The sequence below is a fragment of the Solanum stenotomum genome, chromosome 1 (genome assembly GCF_019186545.1).
Source record: "Solanum stenotomum isolate F172 chromosome 1, ASM1918654v1, whole genome shotgun sequence".
Lineage (NCBI taxonomy): Eukaryota > Viridiplantae > Streptophyta > Magnoliopsida > Solanales > Solanaceae > Solanum > Solanum stenotomum.
The window spans coordinates 18,542,478-18,568,486 of record NC_064282.1 but is presented as its reverse complement, the minus strand read 5'-3'; the positions used below and the strand labels follow the sequence as shown (position 1 = coordinate 18,568,486).

General features: G+C 30.3%; 2 protein-coding genes and 2 long non-coding RNA genes across 8 annotated transcripts; 2 read left to right on the top strand and 2 right to left on the bottom strand.

The window, feature by feature from the left end:
• Positions 1–7,304: 7,304 nt before the first annotated feature.
• On the bottom strand, positions 7,305–11,860 carry LOC125848476 (uncharacterized). Of its 4 annotated transcripts, none has more exons than XR_007444521.1 (4): positions 11,713–11,854; positions 9,207–9,450; positions 8,489–8,864; positions 7,305–7,681 (listed from the first exon to the last, which is right to left on the bottom strand). It is a non-coding gene; the product is annotated as an uncharacterized LOC125848476 (long non-coding RNA). The 4 variants fall into 4 exon arrangements; XR_007444522.1 differs by having other exon boundaries at positions 7,309–7,681; positions 9,207–9,345; positions 11,713–11,846; XR_007444518.1 differs by lacking the exon at positions 11,713–11,854 and having other exon boundaries at positions 7,321–7,681; positions 9,207–9,886.
• LOC125848447 (flavanone 3-dioxygenase 3-like) lies at positions 7,396–9,185 on the top strand. Its single transcript, XM_049528312.1, has 3 exons — positions 7,396–7,651; positions 8,022–8,269; positions 8,391–9,185. The coding sequence occupies exons 1-3, from the start codon at positions 7,403–7,405 to the stop codon at positions 8,959–8,961; spliced, it is 1,068 nt and encodes a 355-aa protein (XP_049384269.1). The 5' UTR covers positions 7,396–7,402; the 3' UTR covers positions 8,962–9,185.
• A 10,594-nt stretch (positions 11,861–22,454) lies between the features above and the next one.
• Positions 22,455–23,908, bottom strand: LOC125848487 (uncharacterized). Of its 2 annotated transcripts, none has more exons than XR_007444524.1 (2): positions 23,619–23,908; positions 22,455–22,843 (listed from the first exon to the last, which is right to left on the bottom strand). It is a non-coding gene; the product is annotated as an uncharacterized LOC125848487 (long non-coding RNA). The 2 variants fall into 2 exon arrangements; XR_007444523.1 differs by having other exon boundaries at positions 22,455–22,850; positions 23,619–23,855.
• On the top strand, positions 22,549–24,605 carry LOC125848467 (flavanone 3-dioxygenase 3-like). The gene is made up of 3 exons (XM_049528333.1): positions 22,549–22,797; positions 23,153–23,400; positions 23,521–24,605. Exons 1-3 carry the CDS (start codon positions 22,549–22,551, stop codon positions 24,089–24,091), a joined length of 1,068 nt encoding a protein of 355 aa, XP_049384290.1. The 3' UTR covers positions 24,092–24,605.
• Positions 24,606–26,009: the final 1,404 nt, after the last annotated feature.

Below are 26,009 nucleotides of genomic sequence, written 5' to 3'. Positions count from 1 at the left end.
GGGGAGGGGTGGGATTAATTTCCTACGCCGCGGGTTTACTGTATGCCTTTTTCACTTCAACCCCTTAGTTAGCCACGTGTATGAAATCTGTATCAACGGTTCACAATTTAGACTGTAGAAGGACTCAAAAACTTTCTTTTTGGTTTATGTTTTTTTTTTCTTTTAATTGAATATGGGTTCAAAAAATGTTTTTTTGAAAATCCTAATCCTATTTTTTCCCCAAAAAAAATAAAAAATTGAAGCAAACTGCCACCTTATAAACACTTTCAGGAACATTTCATTAAAAAAAAAGATATATCTTGCATTAAATTAAATTTGATTATTCGTTTAAGAAAAAAATTACTCACGAATATCCTGCTTTTTCACAATATCTCAACTTTTTGCAAGGAAAAGAAAAAAATTTAATATAAACTTGATCATATTTCATACTTGAATTTACCTATTTCGTCTAAATGAATACATTTTCTCAAATTTATTTAACTCATTTTAATCGCATTTTATGTCAAACTTTCGTTGAAAATCATATATCTCATATCATATCATATCGCATGAATTATAAATTAAAAGAGGAAAAAGTGTAAGAACGATAAATGAATAATAGAGAGGGAAGATAAGAAAGATGTCAAAAAAAAAAAAAATCTAACGAAATATAGAAGTAGTTAATCATTAAAAACGTTTTTGTATTGCTAGACGATAGATGATATAATATTTTTTTATAACTTTTAGACGATTTAAATCGAAAATAATAAGAATATTTTTATATAACACAAAGAAAGTTCTTAAAACAATTATAAGTATTTAAAAATTATATGAAAAAAAAAGAAGATGATTGTGAGTACGCAGGCAGTGAATATGTTGTAGAGAAGTTTTCTTCTTTCTTTTTTTAATGTTTGGAGTTGACATTAGAGCTCCAATTAAATTTGGATTGTGCATTGCAGGATTATTTGGGGCGATGTTTCCAACATGATTTTCTTTACATCTAAGGCTCAAACACTAGACCTCTGATTAAGAATGAAACAGTGTCACCACTGCATCATAGCTCATGTGGTATAAAAAAGTTTTTCCTGGAGACAGTGGGATTGACACTTGGATCCAAAATAGATGCTTCTTATGCTTATCCTGAAAACTCCCAAATTCTAAATACACAAGAATATTCATGATATACAATGTGAATATTCACACGTATCTATAAAATAAAATAAAATACCACTAACTTCCGTATCCGTATATACACAAAAATACTCACATATATCCAATAATATTTTATACAATGTGAATCACTAGTTAAAACATATATCATAATGATTAACATATAAAATACACATAGAACATAACAAAAAGGTCTCTTATCAATTATGGGTTGTTTGGTCAGGAAGAAGGTATTTACGTATAAGAATTAGCATAATTTTATATTTTGTACTTTTTTTAGTTGCTTTGTATAAAATTAATTGCTAGATAAGAATTGAGAGAGAAAATCAGTGAACTTGGATATATTTCACTCGAAATATTATAATGGTAATTAAATATGTTATTTTTAAAACTTAAATGAATTTCTAGTACAACAAACCATTCCAAAGATATAGTTTATGTACTGTAATTTTTGCATATCTGATTTCTATACTATTTATTCTTACACTATTAATATATAAATATATGCATAACATTAACTAGTAACCAAAAAACAAATATATGTAAACTCTACACAATCAATCTCTGCATAACTCTTACCAATAATCACGGTAAAATAGCATAATTTTCAATTTATTTATATTAGCAATTGTTTTAAAAAATGAACACATGTAACTTAATATCGTGGAATAAATTACACAAAAAATGAAGTAAAATATGTTTCATAGAATTGTTTTCCCATTTCGGTCTAAATGAAATTCTATGTTTTTTTATCAAAATATATAACAAGAAATGTGGTGAGATAAATAGGATGTGATGAAGTTCGAATCGTATGAATAGAAAAGATCGCCTTATGCAATACAAAATATTTGGATTAATCAGCAAAGCAATTATCGAACATTGAATCATATTAAACAAAGGAAAATATACATTAATTATATATTACTTATCCTCTACATCTTTATTCATACTCGAAGAGAAACGGAAAAAAAAATCTGGCTAATAAAAATTATAGATATGAAAAAGATTTGGTAGCATGAAAAGATGCCATTAATGAAATGAAGTTTTTGTTTATAGCTGATTCAAGTAGTTTAAGATTTGTTTAACATAGAAAAATCTATTTATTTCAAAAGCATTACAAATTTAAAATATGTTTCAATTGAAACAAGTCATGATTAAACTACATATATATTTGGAAAACATATGTACATGCAAATGGAAAATAATAAACATGTGTAATTGACTGCCTTTATTATTATATTGCTAATAATTGAATAAGTCAAAATCAGAAAGAAATTAAGTAAACACTATAGTGAAAGTACTCAACCGAACTTAATGAATAGTTAAAATGGAAGAAAAAAAATTGAAAAAATCTCTCTACCTTCATAAGAGTGCCTACTCATCGATCACCTTAGCTTCTCAAGATTCCATTTGTAGACTTACACTTGAAAAAATGATTTCAAGATTAGACTTTGAAAAAAAAATGTTTTAATATTAAGTTGTACCATAAGCTTTGACAATAAAGTAAACTTCAAGTTCAAAGATAAATTGTACATATAGAAGAATGCACATATGCTTCGATGAGATTGAAGGCTGGTTCACTTGATGAGCTCTCTGCCTTTCATCCAACCATTTTCTCCTCCCCTCCTCTTCTTCCCTGATGTAATAAGAAAAAACGTCGTCGCTATTAGTACTATTTTGAAAGCATGCATCCATATAAGAGAAAGAGATCATGTTTTGTTAGCTAGAATAAAATGTTAGAAATGGAAAAAGTAGTATATTATAAGTTGTAAATGCATGTTTTGTTATACTCAATAGACATACCAAAAACATGTCAATTCTTGCATGCAAATGTACCATGCATATTCTCCAAGAATCATCCATCATTTTGCAGAATTTATCAACTTTGATCCGGTTGAATATTGTTGCCTTGCCTAGCTACAATATAGAGCTTAATTATTTTCCACTCTTCTTTTTTCTTCTATATATAGTCCTACATCAGACCATCACAAAGAATTTATATAGGCTTACGTTCTACTTGGCCCTCACCAAAAGTACAACCTCCTACCCCACCAAAAGAAAATATATAGTAGCGGAGTCAGAAATTTTATTAAGGGTGTCCAAAAATAATGGTGTATGACTGTCAAAATAAAATAAAAAATATATTGTGTTATTTGGGGTTTAAAACCAAAACTTCTTCATTTAAATCGACACCTATTATCACTACGCCAAAGACATAATTTTATCAAAAATGTTTAAATTTAAATATATATCCTTTAAATGTAAATTTTAACATATATATACACAACGTAATTTTCCAACGAATGGTGTCCAGTTGGACACCCTGAGATAGCTCTAGCTACTCCCAGCACACACAAGGACTCTTTTTATTCTCTAGGTGTCAAAGAGGGTCAAATTAAAAAAAATATTATTTTTGAGACGGATTAAAATGAAAAACGAAAAAGAGAAGGGATTTCAGTACCACGTGGGCTTACGAAAGAAAGTTTGAAATTCTTGAGTACAACTTGTAGCTAGATTCGCGAATGCATGATATTTCAATATAATGTTTTTTTGTGCGTCATTATATATAAAAGGGGTATACAACTATTCATTGTATTATACATTTCTTTTTTATTTTTTAACAAATCTAAAAACCAGCAGATTTTACAAAACAGCTGCATGTTGTGGTTTGGTTTGTTGGATTTCAGGTTGCAATTTGGTCACATATGGACAAGAAGATAACTTTATAGGATTACCATGCATAGAAATTAATATTATTAATTAAGAGATATAATGCTTTGGTCATATATATCATGTTATCTTTTGCTATTAATAACGATTTTGTTATGCCTAGCCAGCTCATATATGCAACTTGGTCACGTGGGAGACAAGAAGATATATACATATGGATGATTTTTTTTGAGTTTGATTGTCTGTTTTCTTACTTTTTACCACTTTTTCGGATGGGGAAAGGGGGAGTAACTTCTCGTTGCCATCGTGCATAACTTTTAGCTCTAATTAGGGGCGGGGCGAAGTCAAGTGACGGTCAGGTGTTTATTCGATTTTATTTTTTTTTGAATTAGAGGTGTACATAAATCGGTTTTTTCAACATCGATTTTTTTGGATTCTTTTCCAGTAAGTCTTTGCAACACAAACCATGTAACTAATGTTTTCAAATACAGTATTTATTTTGTCCTAGTTAATACAACAATTATATGGCGTTTCCGAAGCATAGTAAAAAATGTGAAATAATAATTAGGCATATGTTTATGCTAAAATAGTCAACAAAGATAATGAAAACTCATAATGATAGTGCTCTTAATAAGAGATAATGAAAATAAATATAATTTAATTTGAGCTTTATTTGAGTTATTCCATGCTTATAAGCAATAATTCTATATAAAATTTGTATCAAATCACATTATAATAGATATTTTTGAAGTATAAAGTAATATTTATAAAATTTGTATAAATATAATATCGATTTCGATTGGTTTGAGCTTGACTTTGGGTTTTCTTTTTCAATATCAAACAAAGTCCAACTAAATCACTAGTATAAAAAAAAGTTGATTTATAAATTTGATACGATTTGTCAATTTTGCTTTTGAATACCCCTATCTGTAATATGAGCATATAAATTGCAATGTCTCAACAATAATTTAGTAGCATACATTTTCAGCTAAAAATATGTGGAATATTGTTTGTAGATAGATTACAAGAATGATTTTATAAAGTGGAGAAAAAGTAGTGAACAAAACTTTTGTCAATACATGATCATAACTTAATTGTGATTAATTTAACAAAAATAAGTAAAATGAATAGTATTTGTAAGTCTTGTCTGTTCGTTGTAACTTATACTTAATTGACCAACACCTGTTTGTAGCCAATTGAGCAAATATTTACTTCTTTAATTTGACTTATTTTGAAATGTCCATAGGTTTTTTTTTTAATCAAAAAGACCCCAGGGTCATTTTATAAACAAGATTAAAAAAAGTACATATCTAATTCTGCGATACTTCCATAAATTATGTTCCATAGATAAAAGTTATTTATGCCTACAACTTATGTCCAATGATCAAAGAAATTTTGCCAATCAAATTTTCTTAAGCGGAGATCATCTTTTAATTAAAATGGGATTAAAAGTACAAAACCATAATTTATTGGATCTAATCTTGTAAATTACCCAATTGCAAATAACTTATACATATTTTTTTCTCATTAAAAAGTGACTATATCCAATAATTTCGCTAAGGATTTCAATGAAAAGATCTCCAACCTTAGTTGGAGAAGTATGACGTGTCAGTTTTGCAGCAATTCTCAATATTCTATAAAGGTTCACATCAATTATTAAAATTAAAGATTTATTTTGAACAACATGTTACAGTCACTAGAGACCCTTGAATGATATAGTTTGACTATTTTTTAACTAGTTGGCGTGAATTATTAGTTTCATTCCTAAACTATCGACAGTCTTAAAAATACTCATTTATTTGACTAATTGAATTTGAATACACCCCAATCTTGCAACATGATTGATACACCCTACCTAAATTCTTGTCAAGTTTAGAATGTTTTCAATACTTCTCTCAGTTTTTTATTAAGAGTCACATGCTCTTACAAGAATTTGAGACCACATGCTATGTCATGTGGCAAATTTGGGGTATATCTAAATTTAGTTAGTCAAGTAGTAGAATATTTTTAAAACTGTCAATAGTTCGAAAACAAAGCTAATAATTTGCGTCAAGTTTAGAGTGTTCTCAATACTCCTCTCTTTTTTAATTCACTTAGTTAAAAAGCAATTGACGTATATACTTCATATGATTCATTTGTCCATTGTTTAGAATCGTCCAATACTCATTTATGTATAGATTTTTTAACCAACGGCAGCACTTTTTTTTGAACTTAACATACATCGTATGCCTCAGTTAATTAATCTAAGATCGGCCGATGGCCGTATTTGACAGATTTTAAAAGATGCGAAACTCTTTCCCTTTTAAAATAAGTAAAATCCTTACATGGAATCTTAAGTTAAGTAGACCATAAAGATGGAGTTTTATTTTAAGCATAACTTAGTTAAGATAGGTGTCCTAATCCATCATAAAAATAATTTAAGTGGTGATTTCTTAAATTAATTAATTTGAAAATCATCAATATGTTGTATGTTGATTTGAACCCAATTAAGATGAGGGGATAACAATTACTTATTATCTTATTCTTCGATTATTATTATATTATTACTATTGTTTTTTTACTATGGTTATCTCTAATATTTTTACTCTTTCAGTACTTTTCTCTTTTCATTATTTTCATCATAGCTTTTTACACTTGCATTTCTTTTCAATCGTGTTTTGAAAAGCCGATGTCTATCAAAAACAATTTTTCTATCTCAAGTTTCTCTACCTCACAAAATAAGGGTAAGATTTGCATGGACCCAACCCTTGTAGACCCATCTATCAAAAATGGTCTCTCCACCTCACAAAAGTAAAGGTAAGACTATATACACCCGACTCTCTCCAGACCTAACTTGGGGAGCTATATTGAATATCTTGCTGTTATGAGAATTAAACCAACAGATGAACTTATAATGTAATCTATCAAATTATTCTTATGTGAGAAATTTTCTCTGTAATACATGGTAATTATTACTTTTCATTAAACTTACACTCGTACAGATAGACCTACACTTAACCAATTTTTAATAACTAGAAAAAGATAAACAAATGTCAGCCTAAATTTTTTTATTCGATATAGAACACAAAACTATTTAATAACTAGAAAAAGATAAACAAATGTCGGCCTAAATTTTTTTATTCGATATAGAATACAAAACTAGTGTGAAACCTAAACAGTAATATGCTCTATTTATTTATAAAAGTTATCCACACACAAAGAAAATTCGAAATCGAAAAAGATATATACGGTTAATCAAATTTGGCTCGTGAAAAATCGAAGAAGCAAATGTTTAAAATAAACAACAAAAAAAGAATTGCCGCCTTTGTCATGGCGTGAATCTGAACACGGTTACTCTATGGGATTCAACTATTAGAATCGCCAATTACCAAGCCCTAAAAAGTTTCACTCTTTGGCACTTCATGTAAAATGACTATATATTCTATATTTCTCCATTGATTATAATAGTCATGGTACCATCACATTTTACGTATATTCATTACATTAACATGTATAACTCGATAAATAATTTAAAGCTCCAACCATATCTTCATATTTTCCTGCTTATAAATAGGGAGTTAAAAAGTCATAAACATAACACAATATGGTAGGAAGAATGAGAGAGAGCTCAGCTTCAGCAAATGGTTCATTTACTAGTGCCATGACACTTATTGAAAAGGGACTAACCTATGTTCCCAAGCGTTACGTCCTTCCACCATCCCTACGCCCCGATGGAACCCTGTGTAACACATGCTTGCCAATTGTGGATCTATCCAATCGGCAACACCCTCTTCTTCGGTCTCAGATAATCCAGGATGTACACCTGGCTTGCAAGAAATTTGGTTTCTTCCAGGTACTACTTGTCGTGAAGTGTCCATGTTACCTGCAATCACGCACTAGCTAGAATAAGCTATTTATTTATTTCTTCAGTATACATAAAGTTCCTAGAGATAGGGATCCAAATAAGAAGAATATGCATGCACCAAGTAACGAAAAAGATGTTGTCAGATCGGCATATAGAAAGTACTACATGGTGCATTAGAGTTCTAAGCTTCATATCCCTTTGTCTCAACTCTTCCTGTTTATTTTCAGTTGATCTGTTAAAACAGACATCCTAGATTTTGAGATACTTAGGTTGTCTAACAGGAAGGGAACTATGACAATCTTCACAGATTCACCCTGAACGTAAAATAACAACATGCATGCAACAAATGACTTTGCAGGTAGTTAACCATGGTATCCCATTGTCAGTCATGGACAACGCCATAGATGCTGCGAGTGAATTCTTTGATTTACCAACTCAAGATAAAAGGCATCTTTTGTCTTCGAATGTTTGTGACCCCGTAAGATATGGTACCAGTCTAAACCATGTCAAAGACAAAGTACACTTTTGGAGAGACTTCCTCAAGCACTACGCTAATCCAACCTCAACTTGGATTGACTTGTGGCCATCAAATCCCAAATGTTACAAGTAAGTCTTTCATTGTCCTTGTTGAATGTGTTTAGCAGATATGTTTGTTTTATAGATGCATATTCTTACTGTCCAAGAACGATATAATTTCTTCAAGATCCTAAAGAAGCTAGTCATGCAGGAAGAAAATGGTAAACTACACTATGGCAGCACAAAAGTTGCAAGAAGAACTCATGGAAGTGATATTTGAGAGCTTAGGACTAAACACTAATTACTTACATGAAGACATTGCGGAAGGCTCCCAGGTCATGGCAGTTAATTGCTATCCAGCATGTCCTGAGCCAGATCTTACACTAGGATTGCCACCACACACAGATTATGGTATGATATCCATCATTCTACAAAATCACCAGGGCTTGCAAATCATGGGCCGAGATGAAAAGTGGCATTCAGTTCCACTCATTGAGGGAGCTCTCGCTGTTCTGCTGGGAGATCACATGGAAGTACTGACCAATGGGATATACAAAAGTGTTGTCCACCGAGCAACAGTTAACTCAGAAAAAAAGCGCATTTCAATTGTCAGCCTTCATAGTCTAGCTTTAGGTAAAAAAGTTAGACCTGCATCAGCTCTTGTTAACGAACAAAATATCTTGTCCTACAAAGAAGGAGGCTTCAGTGATTTCCTTGACTTCATTTCGGGAGAAGATATTGTGGAAGCAAAGTACATAGACACATTAAAAATAAATACATGATGATTATAGTACATGGACAACAGAGCAGGCAATACTGGAATTCTCATTTTTACACTCTTCAAACTCCATTTTGTATGATCCGTGTTTTACAGTAGCCAGATTTTCTATGTACTTCGTTCGAATTTTGCTGGTGAGATTTTTTTATTTTTTGTTTTTTATTTTATTTTATTTTGTTGAGAAAAAAATAAGAGCTCTTCCTTCATACTAGGAGGCCTTGCTGTAAAAAAAAATTTGAACAAACTTACCAGCCATTTTATCTTAACCAAGGTTTCCCTCAAGGCCACTTATTTTGTTGCACCACCAACAAAATAAAAATGCATCTTCAGGATCCGATGATTTATCTCACTTAGCTAACATCACAACTTGGCAGATAGAAGCCAGCAACTGGAAAGAAGTTCCAACATTCACCACATCGAGTCCAATTTAAGCCAAATGTTGGTCATACTACAAGTTTAGAACTCAAGCCACATTCATCACTGGTAGACGCACCTATTGGGAAGATGTTCTCTCACACAAGGTAAAGTTTTAACGGTAAATAGACGTAAGAATTAGTTATGACCTTAAACTAATTAGACCAGCAAAGAACATTATATTGATTTACAGCCACAAACATATACAGCCAAAATCACCTTCCAACAATACATTCTGTACATTTAACACAGGAATAGCCAGCATAACAACTGCTCTGACATTAATATTAGTATCATTTTTTTGTGTGTGTTCTTTTAGGTTTTCTGTGTCAGAAGTTTCCTTTGTAAGCTAACAGGGAAGCATGGCTTCAAAACTCAAGTTCCATGACCCTGGTAATGCTCACGTATGATCTCACTAATGTTCAGACACCCAAACTGTTTTACCTCCAATACTATTTACTCATTTCAAACCTTCTCCAAACAATCTTGTTATTATCGCTAGGGATGGCAATGGGGCAGGGAGTGTTGTGCGGGGCAGGGCAGGGCGGGACAAAATATATTTTATAAAAATTATAATGAAGGCAGGGAAAGTGGTGGGCAAGGGGTTTCAGATGCAAATTGAAAATTTATCAACCTTATTTCAGTGTCGACAATGGGATTGTTGTTGTCAACGTACTAATGAAATATCAATTGTTGGGCGCTGGCAACATTTAAAATAAGATTTCATACTAAAGGAATATCAATGACTTCTTTTTTATTTAAATAAGATCAATATGGGCCAACTGTTGTACTATTACTGGAAATCAAATTATTTCAATTACAAAAATATTGAAATAAAAATATTGCAAATTTTCCCTGCTACTAATACCAAAAGTAAGCACTCGCAAAAGCCAAAACAACATAGAAACTAAGTTTGTGTTGTATCATTTTATACTCCCTCTGTTCACTTTTACTTGTCCACTATTCCTAAGAATAAATTTACTTTTAACATATCAAGAAAAGATAATTATTTTTTTCTATGTTTTACCCTTAGCATTAATTACTTATTTGCCAAATCATTTTTCAAGACCTAATACTAAACATCAATTAATAAGGGTATTATAGAAAAATACTCATATAAATCATTGTTTCTTAAGGGGTTTGGCGTGTAAATCCAAAGTGGAGAAGTAAAAGTGAACAGGAGGAGTATTTGGAAGACCAAAAAGACAAAAAGTATATCTCTCTCGCTCATACTTAATACAGTAGTGACGCATTAGTTCGGGTAATGGAGACATAGCAGCATAGGAGGGGTTTTCAGGAACTCTGATGGTCATTGGATACTAGGCTATTGTATGCATATTCCCAATACTACAATCACTGAAGCTGAATTAAAGGGTCCAGACTATGCTTATATGCATATGAATCTACATCCACTTCAAGTGGAAATTGACGCACAAGAGGTGATCACCTTGCTCTCATCATCCAAGGCAAAATATGCTAATATTTTGTCTGACTGCAGTCCGTACTCCGACAGTTACATGATCCAGTCGTCACTCACATATACATGGAGCAGCACAAGGCAGCAGATAGTGTAGCTAAATATGGAGCAAACAAAGCATTGACTGCTATGACACTTTTTGATAGCCCACCTCTTTTTGCTGAATCAATGGTTGAAGCAGATAGACTAAGCATCACCTTTTGTCGACGTACAACTTTTTGTAACTTACCAACTGATAGTTTAACTAGTGAGGCATGTAGTTCATCTAACCCTACAATGCCCTGTCCTGTCCTGCCCCGAGCCTCCCTATTGATATTCCTAGTTATCGCAAACCAAGGAAGGCAAATGCATCTCAATTTCTATAATTAAGTTGGTTATTTTACATAGAATTGATTTCTGATTGCACTAAATGGCTGCAAAGTGCAATCTGTCACCTCTGTTAATCAGATAACTTGGGAGACTTACTATGTTATTTATCTCCATGCATCATCAGAATCAGAATTAGTAGTAGCATTCATTTAAAGACTATTAAACAAAATTATCCCAACTTATTTCTAATTCCTTCTGCAATTGAAGCCATATTTCTTAGAAATTCAGCTTATGGCGCAATGCTAAGTATTAAACAACTATTACACAAAATCATCCCAACTTATTCAGTAAGTATTACATAATTTAGTTACTAAACCAAAATCAGCGACTTGAAGTTACTCGTTTCCTCTCATGATGGTCAAAACTTGCGCAAAATATATGAATATCATCAAATAAATTGTAGATTTACATGATTCTCACTATATCTAATAAAGACTTTATTTGCACACAAAAAATGGAAGAAAAAATCAACATATTCGAGGCAAAAACACTTACGAAGGAAAGTGAAAAATTGATTCAGTAAATTAAACTCTGCATTTTCTTTTACGTCTCTGATCTTCTCTGCCCCTACTGCTTTGCTTCTTCTCCATTGAAGTTTCTGGTTTTCAATTTTCATTGGAAGGGGGCTTGGCTTTCATACGGATTAATTTCCTGCTCCGCGGGTTTTACCCGTATTCGCTTTCAATTCGATTCTTTAGTTAGCCACGTGTCTATTTCTGACGGCTCACAGTTGAGCCCTTTTTTACTCCCTCCGTCTCACTTTTTTTTTCCCACCCCATGTTATCCCGACTAAATCTGGATTTGAGCCGGGAAATTTCACATTGGGATAAAACGCTTTGATTCTCTAGCAAAGGCGACTCCATAATCAAGGAGTTGGAACCTGAGATATCTTGATTAACAATGAAGAAGTATTTACCATTTCACCACAACTCTTATTGATCCTCCATCTCACTTTACTTGACACTAGAGTATATCAAAAATAGATTTATTCATCTTAGTGAACTATAATATATTTTTTTATATTACTCCTAATATTAAATAATTATATAAAATAGTAAAAATAATCAAATTTTAAAATAATATTATTGAGATCAATTTAGTAAAATATATCTATAATTAAAGTTTACTTAAAGAGTATATCAAATCAACCCATGTCAAATAATATGAAATAGAAGAAAGTAAGATTTGACATTAATATATAAAGGAGGGAAACGAAAAATAAGAAGAAGATTACAAGGGGTAAATACATAGATTAAGTGATTTGATATAATAAAATTATGCATTAATTATTCATAACTAAGTGATAGAAGGATATATGTACAAATGCATAGCATTTTATTTATATATAAAATAAATATTCGATAAATTTATGAAATCAAACATTCATTAATGTAGATGTCAACTAATTTTAAAAATCTACTCTTCAAATTTGATAAGAATTACAATATATTCAATACAAAAGTTGATATTTATTAATATCGTTAATTTCATATTATATTTTTGTATTTAAATATTAAATTGTATGATATTTAAGGTGAGAATCAACTAAACAATTTATGTAGTAAACTTTGCTCTTGAAATATTATATATACTATGTTGAGAAACAAAACAAAAAGGTTAAGAATTATCAGTGTGGAAAAAAACCATAAAATAAAAGACGAAATAAAAATAAAAATAAAAAGATGAAAGGTTTTTAGAATTAAACGTGAACTACCAAAATTATTCCAAGGAGAAAATGTGGCTATTGTGTTTGAAGTGGAAAAAATATATGTTTTTTTTAAGAAATATTCTTTTATCTTCTTGTTTTTTGTGAAATAGAAGATAACATTGTTTTAAATGCAAATGTTTTTGAAGATTATTATTTATCACATTAAATATAAACATTTTATGTTCTACAATTTTAATATTTAAATGTAAATTAAAAATATAATATTAAATTAATGATATTAATAAATATCAAATTTTATATGGAATATATTTATTCTTACCAAATTTGGAGAGTAGTTTTCTAAACTTAGTTGACTTAACTATGGTTATGATATTTGTTAATATAATATAATATTGACCTTTAAACTTTAAATATGACACATGTTTCTAATCTAGACGTACACTTAACGAAATGGATAAAAGGGATAATGGAGGAGAGCCGAATCCAAATACTTAGATTAAGTGATTTGATATAATAAAATTATGCATTAATTATTCATAACGAAGTGATAGAAGGATATATGTACAAACGCGTAGCATTTTATTTATATATAAATATTCTATACGGATAAATTTATGAAATCAAACATTCATTAACCTAGATGTCAAATAAGTTACTTAAAATAGATGATTCTCATGCTTCCAATTTTTGGCATTTACAATACAGTTTTAATACATATTACAAAAAATAATTTATATAAAATATATAATACAAGTCTTATTGATGGATAATACATTTATCACACATTTTAATACACTTATAATATAATGTGTCAATTTTTTACCAAACAAGCATAATATATTTTAAAACAGTTACAATGCATACATATTGCATACTTAATACACTTTTAATACATATTGCAGATTTATCATAATATTGTTATATTTTGCTATAAATAGAAATAAATAAATAAAATATCATTAAATCAGTAATTATTTACTAAAAGGTATCCAGTAATTTTTCTTTCAAATTTCACCTTAAATGCCAAATTCCACGTGTTATTAGAGAAGATAGCTAGCCACTTGTCATCCTTGCTCAAATCTGTCCAACAAATAAGAACGTTAAATTTGTTATAAGTTCAAATCAACATTTAAATACGAAATACTTATCAATAATACTCCCTCTGCCCCAATTTGTGTTACATTTTACGATTTTTGAGAGTCAAATAGTTTAAGTTTCACGGGAATTTGTGTATGAAATCATATTTTTTGAAATGAAATTTATATATTTATAAATTATATAAAAAGTACTATAAGTCACAATAATTGACAATTCAAAATATATGAAAATTTTACGGTCAAGATAAACTTATTTAAATCTCAAAATCTGAAAACTGTCACATAAATTGAGACGGCGAGAGTACAAGACAAGAATTCGATTATCGATGCTCAATCCGCTAATAATTTTTTTTCCCTCCGTAGGAGCTCCCATCCCTTTTGCTCCCTTGGTGACTCAATCTCGCAACCTTCGGGTTGGAAGTGATGGGTGCTTACCATTCGAGCAACTCCCTCTCGTCAAACTCAATCCGCTAATAAACCCCTTCTTTGAACAAAATATATACCACTTATAACTTACAAATACACAAGAATTTCTTAAATACACACACATATAGAGCTACTCAAGTTAACATATCGTAGATTTTATACACATTATGCAATGTGATTCACTATATATATCAGCTAATTAATTATTAATTTTAACACATAGAAGACACTAAGAAGCAAAGAAAAATAGCACAATTGTTTAATTTATTTATGTTAACAGTTCTTTTTTAAATGAACATATGTAACTGAATTTAAAATAAATATTCATAGTATAGAATTGTTTTCCTATTTAAGGAGGAATTAATATTCTATATTTCTTTCAAGTGATATAATCCTTTCCAATCCTCCCATTGGCTAATCAAGTGTCTTTAATTCCCAGATATTAATTATATTTAATATTTCGTCACTCTTGAGTTATTTAAAAGTTTTTTTTTTTTTGAATATATAAAGAAAAACAAAACAAATTTTAATTTATTCCTTGATCAAATAGAAAAGACCCAAAATAGATACTTCAAGATATAATTTTCCTCACATAATTCTTTTTAAAACAAAGTATGTTCCTATACTAATAAGACAAACATCTCAAAATCACCTACCAACAAATAAAAATATGTTTACTTCATCGAAATGACTTCTTTAACAAAGAAATTGTGTCTCATTAATTGATTAAAGAGAGAAAAGTTACTATTATACTTGCATATATAGAGAAGTACTGTTAGCTCCTAAAAAGTTGAGAAGAAATTAAGACAAGTTTTGTGTTGTGGTACGCTCGACTTCTACTTTGATCAAATGATTTGATTGATAAAAACTTCTGGACCAATTTTTTTTCTCTTTAGTTTTAAATTTCGAGACTTTTTCCATAAATTCATGTGACATTTTTCAAACGATCATTAATCAAAAGTAAGTTTGAAATAAAAGTGTTGTTATTATGTAGGGATAAGGATCTGAAAAATATTTCAACTTTGGTCAAATTTGTTGTTGCGATACTAAACTTTAATGAGGACCTATTACCCCTGAACTATTTAATAGTGTATTTTTTACCCCCTAAACTATTAATAGTGTATTTTAAATGTATATATGTGCCCACGTGGACACATTACTATATATAATTATGCATTATTTTTTATGTCCACGTGGGCAAATATGTATGTTTAAAATACGGTATTAAATAGTCTAGGGAGGTAATAGGTCCTCATGAAAGTTTAGTATCGCAACAGCAAATTCGACCAAAGTTGGGGTATTTTTCAGACTCTTATCCCTATTATGTACATAATAGATTTTCGTTTTATCATTGGAGAGTTAATCCAAAATATATTGGACAACAATGGGAGAATTAAATTACTTTAAAAATCTACAGTAAACTCTGTTCTAACTTCTACTTAATTTTTGAGTTTCTGCTTTAATTTGAAGAAAGTATATAGTAACATAATCAAAGAAAAATAGAAAGAAAGTAATGCTTAAAATTACATATTAATTTGGAAAACAGATCATCTAAATGTAAAAGAAATAAAATAAACATGTATAATAATTGACCTTTATTATGGATAATATTATCAAAGAGGTTCGAAAGAGAGGAAACACATAATATCGAAAACTAGCTAAGTACGTACTTTAAGAATTAAAAGAAACTATATCCAAACTCAAAATGTTTGATTTGTTTCAGAAAATTAAACTTCAAGTTCAATGATATATTGTTTAAAACGTGAAAGAACAACATCGATATACATTATTTGAAAGCATCCACATATTTACTACTAATATCTATGAGGGAATAAATTAAATAATAAAACGTACTATGCTAGAAATGGAATTATAGAAATTATGTTGCAAATGCATGCATGTTTTGTTTATAATAGGGAAAATATATATAAAAAAAACCTGAACTTGGCACGAAAACTTACTTTAGTACTTAAATTTTACTGGTAATTATTTACCCCCTTAACACATTTGAAGTGAATTAATATCACCCTAAAAATATAATACCAGTCTCAAGTTGGCAAGTGTATTACACACGCGCCACGTCATTGACACATTAGAACCACATAAGCGCCACGTTATAGCCACATTGGAAATTCTCTAAAATTTGATTTTTGATTTTTTAAATTCATTTCTTTCTTTCCATTTCAGAATATTTAAATACTAGTTAATCTTTAGTTCTTAATTAGTTTAAGAAATATTGAAATCATTAGCAGTGATTTTTTTTCAATACTCAACGTCATTTACTGCCATGTCGATTGTCGGTGTTTTTCATTTTTTTTATTTTTATATACTAATCAAGGTCTAATTCTTAACTAATTCAAGAAAAAACACATTTATTTGTAGTGATTTTTTTAAAAAAAAAAAAAAACTTTCTCTACCCATTGCTTCAATCGCCATTGCCAACCATTAACATTATAGATCGGTTAACAAAACCTCATCTTCTTTATGCCAAAGTCTTTCTTTTTCAAAAAACTTCACAACTTTTTAAGAAAGATCAAATCTCCAAAGTAAAGAGTAAAAAAATTATGTGGATCTTGAATGTGATTCTNAAAATAAGAATGGATTAAGATTAAAACTTGCATAGAAAAAATATTTTTTAAAACAAACAAAAAATATAAGTAATAAGCAGCGTTAGTTGAAATATATAGATGAATGAAGTACTAATTACTAATTGAAAACAACATGAAAACTAGTAAAACAAAATAAAAGGAAAAAAAAAAAACATATTTGTGTGCTTACGAATATTGAGTTGAAATTTTTGTAAAACCAGATTCATGCATGCATGGTTTTGCATGATATTTTTATGTCCTTTAGTGCATGCGTCATATATTTGTTAATATATAATACTCCTATTAATATAAGGGGTACGTAGATAAGAGTACTATATATATGCATTGTATTATTCTTTCTTCAGAATTGTTTTTATAATAAAATCAAAACCAGCAGACGATAGATTTACAAAACAACTGCATATTGCGGTTTATGGGATTTCTGGATTTAATGACGAAACAGATATATACTTACATTTAAACTTGCCTTTTCTGTCAAAGAGGTTACGTTGTTTCTTTGCAACTTGCTCACTTTAGATATATACATTCATTTAATTTTTTTCTATTATATAAGAAAGAGTTGATGGTTAAGTAGCTAGGCACGTTCTCCATCGATGTATACAAGGATATTTTCGAAAAAAGTTTTAAAAAATTGTTTTTTGTTATATTTTAATTTAATTAGTATAGACAAGAAGGAGTTGCTCGGATGATAAACACCCTCACTTTCAACCTTAAATTGTGAGTTCAAGTCACCAACGGAACAAAAAGGTGGAAGCTCATAGGGAGAGTTAAAAAATATATTTTAAAAAATTAATTAATGTATAAATTTTATGAATTATGAGACCCATTTTAGTTATATTCTTAGCTTTAAATTCATATATTTTTAGTTATAACTTCATCACTTTGAATGTCGCTAATATTTGTGTAAATTTTTTAACTACTTTGAATAAAAGTTCAACGGTCGATGAAGAAAAATATTTTAACTATGGACATCCCAATGAATTTCTTTCACATTAGATTTGCAAGAAAAAAGAATGATACATATATATAAACAATTTATTTTAGAGCAAAAATTTAAAAACATTTAATCAATACCACTTAAAATTTATTAAAATTAGTAATATTTATCATGTATTGATTTTAGGAAAAATTACCTAAATACACATCTTATTTTACCATAATCTCTAAAATTCCCTACACATCCCTATCCCCCTCTCGGATACATCCCTACCCTCTCTGATACGTCCCTCACCTATGTATCAGAAAGTCCAGTGATGTATCCAGATCCTATATATCCCATCTCTGATACATCCCTCCCCTTTCGGATACATCCCTCACCTATCCGATGATGTATCTAGAAGCCCAAAGATGTATCCGGAAGTCTAGTGGTGTATCCAAAATCCATAAATTTTAAGGGATTTTTATAATTTGAAAAAGAGTAGGGAAATAATGTAATTATCTCTTAACACTATGGGGTTTATATAAATTATACTTTATTTTACACTTAATGAGATGATTTAAAATCGTTTAATTATCATCACTTAAAAAATAAATTCGTGAACAAATATTTAACTCGTACACAACACGACTTTTTCATAACTAGTGTTAATATAAGGCTTAATACATTGACGAGAGGGAGTTGCTCGGATGGTAAGCACCTCTCAATTCCAACCCGAAGGTTGCGAGTTCGAGTCACCAAGGAAGCAAAAGGTGTGGGAGCTCCTAAGGGAGGGTAAAAAAAAAGGCTTAATACATTGACGATCTTTTAAATTTGTTAACAATTAAATTTTATATAGACATTTGAATTATAATTGACTTATTTTGATTGAGCACCTGAACACGATTAGACACACTTTTGGTTCAAACTTGGAAAATCCATTTTGTCATTAACACTCCATCACGCATCTCGTCAATCAATATTATGTCATTTGCAAATAATATACACCATAACACCTCTCCTTGCATATGCTATGTTAATTTGTCCATCACTAAGGGAGAAATAAAAATAGGTTAATTAAGGACTAATCTCTATTGCAAATCCATTATGATCGGGAAGTGTACGATCTAAGTCAACTCCCACTATTCTAAATTGAGTTTTGATTCCATCGTACGTATTTTTAATTGCTCTAATGAAAGTCACAAATACATCTTCAGACTCCAAATATCTCTAGTGGACCTCCTAGGGACTATACCATATGTCTTTTGTGGATCGATAGATACAATGTATAAGTTTCTCATTCAGCTATATCTATACTGTTTTTACAAAATTTGTATAAACAAATAACTTTTATAGTTAAAATTATCTCGTCATGAATTCAAATTGATTCTTGGAGATAGGCATACCCCTCCTCGTCCTTATTTTGACCACACTCTCTCAAACTTTCATAGAATGACTAAGAATCTAATTGATATCCTTATTATTGATGTATTTCTAAATATCACTCTTGTTCGTACAATTGTACTACAACGCAATTGTACTCTACCTCAATTCTTCTATCATTTTAATTGTCCTAAAAATGACATTAAAATACTCAGTCATCTATTTTATATTTTTCTCGCATGTGTTCTTTCAAAAGTTTATCAAATTTTATTTGGCGATTCATTGTTCCACTCCTCATTTTTTGTTTAACCCTCTTAACCTTTACAGATTTTATGCACCTACAATATCGAAAATCTTTACGCCACTTGGAATGCGCTAACTTTCCTAACTCGACATTCATGTCCCTTTCTCCAAGAACATATAGAAATATGTTTGTTATCTTTGTCTAATGTGTACATTTTCTTCTGACACTTCACCATTTTTGTTCTTAATGGTAGAGTGTATTAGAAAAAATAATGCATGCATTAGCCTTGTGTATTACTAGTACCTTGTTTGATACTCTTTTCCAACCTATGTATAACTAATGCAATCATTAATTATACACTATATTGTGTATTAAGGTGTGTATTGCTAATACCATGGATTTCTAGCTAGGTATTAGCAATGCAATGGTTTTAATGCATGCATTAATTCAATTAAAGACCCAATTGTCCCTCAAAACCTTTTCTACATCTTTTCTATCATAATAGTGGAGGGTATCATTGTAAATTTAATTTTTTATGCAATGCATGCTACTTTTTAATACATCAAACCAAACAATGCATAAAAATAATTTATGTATAACTAATGCAATCATAACTAATACATGTATTACTAATGCAAATATTACTAATACACTCTATTTAACATTATTCTTATACACTCTACCTCTCTTTTGAGAGCTTGAGTTAGTTATGAATAACTCGAAAGTTTTCACAAAAGTTTAAAGTCGAAACTCCTCATTCATTTCTATCCCCAAATATATAAACTAAGTTTGATAGGATTTTACATATAATTTAACACTTATATTAAGCTTACAATGTATTATATTAGTAAATGCTTAATGTATGATCAAAATATGCATATCGAACATCCATGCCTAGATGACATGGCAGTGCGTGCTCACTCGTGAACTTGAGCGCGTGATTGCCGGTAGAAAAAGAATACAGTGCATTAGTTTTTTCATCCAATACCGCTTCAAATTTGGATTTGATCGAATGATCTGATTGATTTTTATATTTTTCAAATCAAATTTATGTTCTACTTCCGTTATTTATTTTCTATTTTCTGATATTTTTGCGCACAATTTTAATTAGAAACTCGCAGACTTTTTCAAATTGTCATTAGGTCATTTCAAATTTGAAATTCGCGAACCAAACCAGTATTTGAGTTTGCGAGAATTCTGTAATTTACAGTGCCACTATTACAAAAATTAATATTCTGAAAAAGCAACCCAAAATCTTTACAATAATAAAGCAGGTTACAATTCATAAAGATTATTACAAGTAATTTGTTGGCCCAGAGAAATTTTCTACTTGTTCTACATTTCTATTTAATTATATTTTTTATTATTCCATGAAATTTCAATTAACAAATACTCAGCAAAGCTTTTAACAATAAGGTGGGGGCAGAAGGATGTGTTAGCCTGTGCTGATTATGAATAAAAAAATGAAAAGGTAATTTGCTCCTTGGTGGCACTTTTTATTACAAAAATTGAGAATGTAAAGTAAAAAAGTCAATACAATTATTCTCTGAAATTGATTATGTAACTATGAATACAAAAGTTAACTGTATCACATTTATTCTCTGAAATTGGTTATGCAAAATGGTACTAACTTAAGGCCTTAATGAATAATGAGAATTATTCAACCATTATGTTCACAAACTAATGTATTGTTTATTTCTTCACCATAACAGTCAATTTCCTATGTTTATATATTTGGATGTCTTCTTCGTGAGAGATAAAACACACAAATAAATACATTCTCCTTCATTAAATCTTTCTCTCATTAGCATTCGTTTCTGGTAAATTTTGGTTAATTGTATTTGTGCAGTTCTAAACTTTCAGCCATAAATGCGCGTGTTTGAAAGGGCTGAAACCTTGAGGACTCATCATTCTTTCCAAGGCTCAGCCTTAACGATTTGCATTAAAGTCAGACCCAAATTGCATTCAAAACAGTGGCTTATCACGACTTAATATTACGATTATAACGAATTACTTACTATTTATAATTTAAATATCAAAATTGTACTTTTCTAACACACCTTAAATAGCAATGTCCAAATAGACTGCTCACTCATAATTGCTTGTTAAGGTCAAAATTCAAACATGTATGTTTAATGAAGTTAGAACAACCAATTTCATCCTAAACAAATTTTTTTCATTTTTTTTCAATATCACCCGCTTGATCTAAACTCATTTTTTGTATAATTGTTATTCGAATAAAACTCACTTCAAGTTTGCCACAATAGTATTTTTAATGCTGAAAATGATTACTCCTAACTCGTAATTAATGCAAAATTTTGACAAAGGTAGCCTCACCTCAAATGCAACTCTCATTTTCAATTTAATTTTCTTACTTTCCTTTTTACTTCATTTCAAAAACAATCTATCTCCTTTTTTTAACAATTCTTTAATTCTAATTTACCTACGAGATAAAAAGATATTTTAATACATTTTATATATCTTTAATTTAACACTACAAGAATATTTTTTAAAATTATTTTTTAAAAACTTTATGTCAAATTAAAATCAAACAAACAATACCAAGAGAGTAGCACTGAACAAATAGGCAACGAGTTGATTTACTTCCCGGATAGGAAGTTGAAGGGAAAAATTAATGTTCCAATACGTACGCACGTGTAAAATTAGATCATCATTCTCTCTCATGGCGCGTGGACCACACCCACTTGAATCTGAACACAGTTACACTATCAGATTCAACTATCAAAACCGACAATTACCAAGCCTAAAATGTTTTCACTCTTTGGCTATTCATGTATGACTATATACAATATTTCTTCATTGGTTATAGTCATAGTACCATAGCATTATACGTATATATATTCATTATACATTACACATATACCTGGATAAATAATTAAAAACTCCAACCATATCTTCATATTTTCCTCCTTATAAATAGGGAGTAATTAAAAGCCATATGGAACATAAAGGAAGACTAACACAATATGGTGGGAAAAATGATAGGGAGCTCAGCTTCACCAAATGGTTCATTTACTAGTGCCATGACACTTACTGAAGAGGAACTAACCTGTGTTCCCAAGTGTTATATCCTTCCACCATCCCTACGGCCCAATGGAGCCGAGTATAACACATGCTTGCCAATTGTGGATCTATCCTATCTGCAACACCCTCTTCTTCGGCCTCAGATAATCCAGGAAGTACACCTGGCTTGCAAGAAATTTGGTTTCTTCCAGGTACTACTTGTCATGCACTGTCGTGTCGTGTCCATGTCACCTGCAACTGCATACTAGATAAGATAGTGTTACCCTATTCGTTTACTTTGTTCCTTGCGATAGGATCCAAATAAGGAAAAAGATGTCGTCAGATCATCAACATATAGAAAGAACTTAATGTCACACATGGTGCATTAAGGTTCTAGGTATCATCTCCTTTGTCTTCTCATTAACCTTTATTTTCAGATTCACTTAAACAAGTCAATGTCCAAGATTTCAGCTACTTAGGTTGTCTAATAGGAAGAAAAATATGACGTTCTTCACAAATTCACCTGAGCGTAAAATAACACCATGCATGCGATAAATGATTCTGCAGGTAGTTAACCATGGAATCCCAATATCAGTCATGAAAGATGCTATAGATGCTGCGAGTGAATTCTTCAATTTACCAATTGAAGAGAAACGGCATCTCTTGTCTTCGAATGTTCATGACCCCGTAAGATATGGTACCAGTCTAAATCATGTCAAAGACAAAGTATACTTTTGGAGAGACTTCCTCAAGCACTATGCTAATCCAACCTCAACTTGGCTCGACTTTTGGCCATCAAATCCCACAGGTTACAAGTAAGTCTTTCATTTTCTTTACTGAATATTTTTAGCAGAAAAGTTGCCTTGTAGATTCAATTTCTTACTGTTCAAGAACGATATAATTTCTTCAAGATCCTAAAGAAATTCTTCATGCAGGAAGAAAATGGGAAACTACACAGTGGCAGCACAAAAGTTGCAAGAAGAACTCATGGAGGTGATATTTGAGAGCTTAGAACTAAACAGTAATTACTTACATGAAGACATTGCAGAAGGTTCCCAGGTCATGGCAGTTAATTGCTATCCAGCATGTCCTGAGCCAGATCTTACACTAGGATTGCCACCACATACAGATTATGGTATGCTAACAATCATTCTTCAAAACCATCTGGGCTTGCAAATCATGGATCGAGATGAAAAGTGGCATTCAGTTCCACTCATTGAAGGAGCTCTCATTGTTCAATTGGGAGATCAAATGGAAGTATTGAGCAATGGCAGATACAAAAGTGTTCTGCATCGAGCAACAGTTAACTCAGAAAAAAAGCGCATTTCGATTGCCAGCCTTCATAGTCTAGCTTTAGGTAAAAAAGTTAGACCTGCATCAGAGCTTGTCAATGAACAACATATCTTGTCCTATAAAGAAGGAAGCTTCAGTGATTTTCTAGACTTCATTTCTGGAGAAGATATTGTGGAAGCAAAGTACATAGACAAATTAAAAATAAACTCATGAAGATTATGGTAAATGAAAGAGCAGAGCAAAGCATACAAGAAATCTCTGCTTTACACTCAAATTCTATGCTGCACAACCTCTGTGTTCGTACTGTTTAAATACACAGGCATATAACTAGTAGCTGTTTTTCTTATGACACACTCTAATATCAATCGTGAGGGTTTCTTCATTCTTCATTTACAAGATCTCACTGTGACAAATAAATTTTGGAACAAAGTTTATCAGTTCATTTATTTTTAAGTACGATTTTCATTTTGACAGATTTATGGAAGCATGATTTGTCAACACCATATAAATGAACCATCAGGATCTTCATTCAGCCAATGCTTGACCTCAGTTGGATAACACCAGACTTCAGCACATAGATGTTACAAACTGGAATTTTAAGTATTTTCTTCAAATAGCAGAAAATTCAATACATTCATCACATTAAAGCATTCAAGTTGTTTAAAAGGTATTCCTGCTTAATCCTAATGTAAACCATACCACATTCATCTCTAGTACACGTGTTTATTTTTTTGTTGACAGTAAATAAGGAGAATTCATTAAGATCTTAAACTAATTAGACCTGCAAAGACACTAGGGTGATTTACCATTGTAAAGTATATACAGATACAATCAGCTTCCAACAATATCTGTTCTGTACAAGTAGCCCACAAATTAACCAGCATAACAACAACTTTAGTATTATAATCTTTTTCCTTCTTTCTTTTTTCCCCTGATAAGACAAGACGGAAACTCAATTTTCATAAGCCTGGCATGTCAATATGATGAGTCAAACACTATAGAAAACTTTTCATCACGGTGATCTCAGCGAAATTTCAGAGGTCCAACACTATCCAGTTATCATTTCAGAACTCCTTCAAATTAATTAATCATCATGACAAATTATCTATATTTTTTTACACTGAATTGCTTCTTTTTACATATATTTCTTACAGCAGTAAGTAGAATAAATGATTCAGTCATCATCTTTGTTAATCAAGTTGATTACTCACTCTATTTCACATCATAGTGATTTAACTCCTTTGCAATATCGAAAATTCAGAATTGTTGTTAATGCTACTCTAATTGCCTGCAGTTTCTTCATCTTATTTGCTTTTGGTTTTACTTCAAATTAATTCATTATACCACCAAATTGTATAAAATGTTTAAGTCATTGCCATTGATCCTAATTCAAGCTGCTAATTTACCTTGTTCATAGAATAAAAGCTTATCTCCTCAGAAAATAAGATAAATTGCTAAAACTAGAGACATCAATATTTTCTTCAATTTACATATTAGAGAATCATAAATCCAAGCCAATATATTGATAAGAATATCATGTTTCTCCTTGAAGTTGAAATTTGATTTAGAAATGATTTTTTCGTTTATCCATTCAGAAAGGTATAGAGAAAATTATAATCACAAATATTGTGTTAGCGATTTTGCCTAGAGCATTACGAATAACTTTAGAAAACTATTGGCTTATTCAGCAGAGCACTAATAATATATTGAGTTAATTAAGTAGTTAGCTTTCTCATTGATCTAATTTCTTCAGCAATTAACAATATAGTTCAGAAATTTAACATTGTTTATGCATATGCTCACCAATCATATCATCAACTTACTAATTAAACTACTATAAGCTTGAATTTGCAGTTGAATTTGTCCATTCCAATTACAAAAAGTGATTTTGTGTATGATTTGCATATAATCTCGGGATATTTGAATAGCAAACAAATAAAATTGCAGATTTACATGACTTTCAGTATAATTAGTACTATAATTACACAAAAATAGCGACAAATTTCAACTGATTCGAGGGAAAAAATACCTACAAAGGGAAGTGAAAAATTGATTCGAAAAAATAGCGATTACTTCTCTCTGTCTTGTTACGTCTCTGATCTTCTCCATTGGCATTTCTTATTTTCTAGTT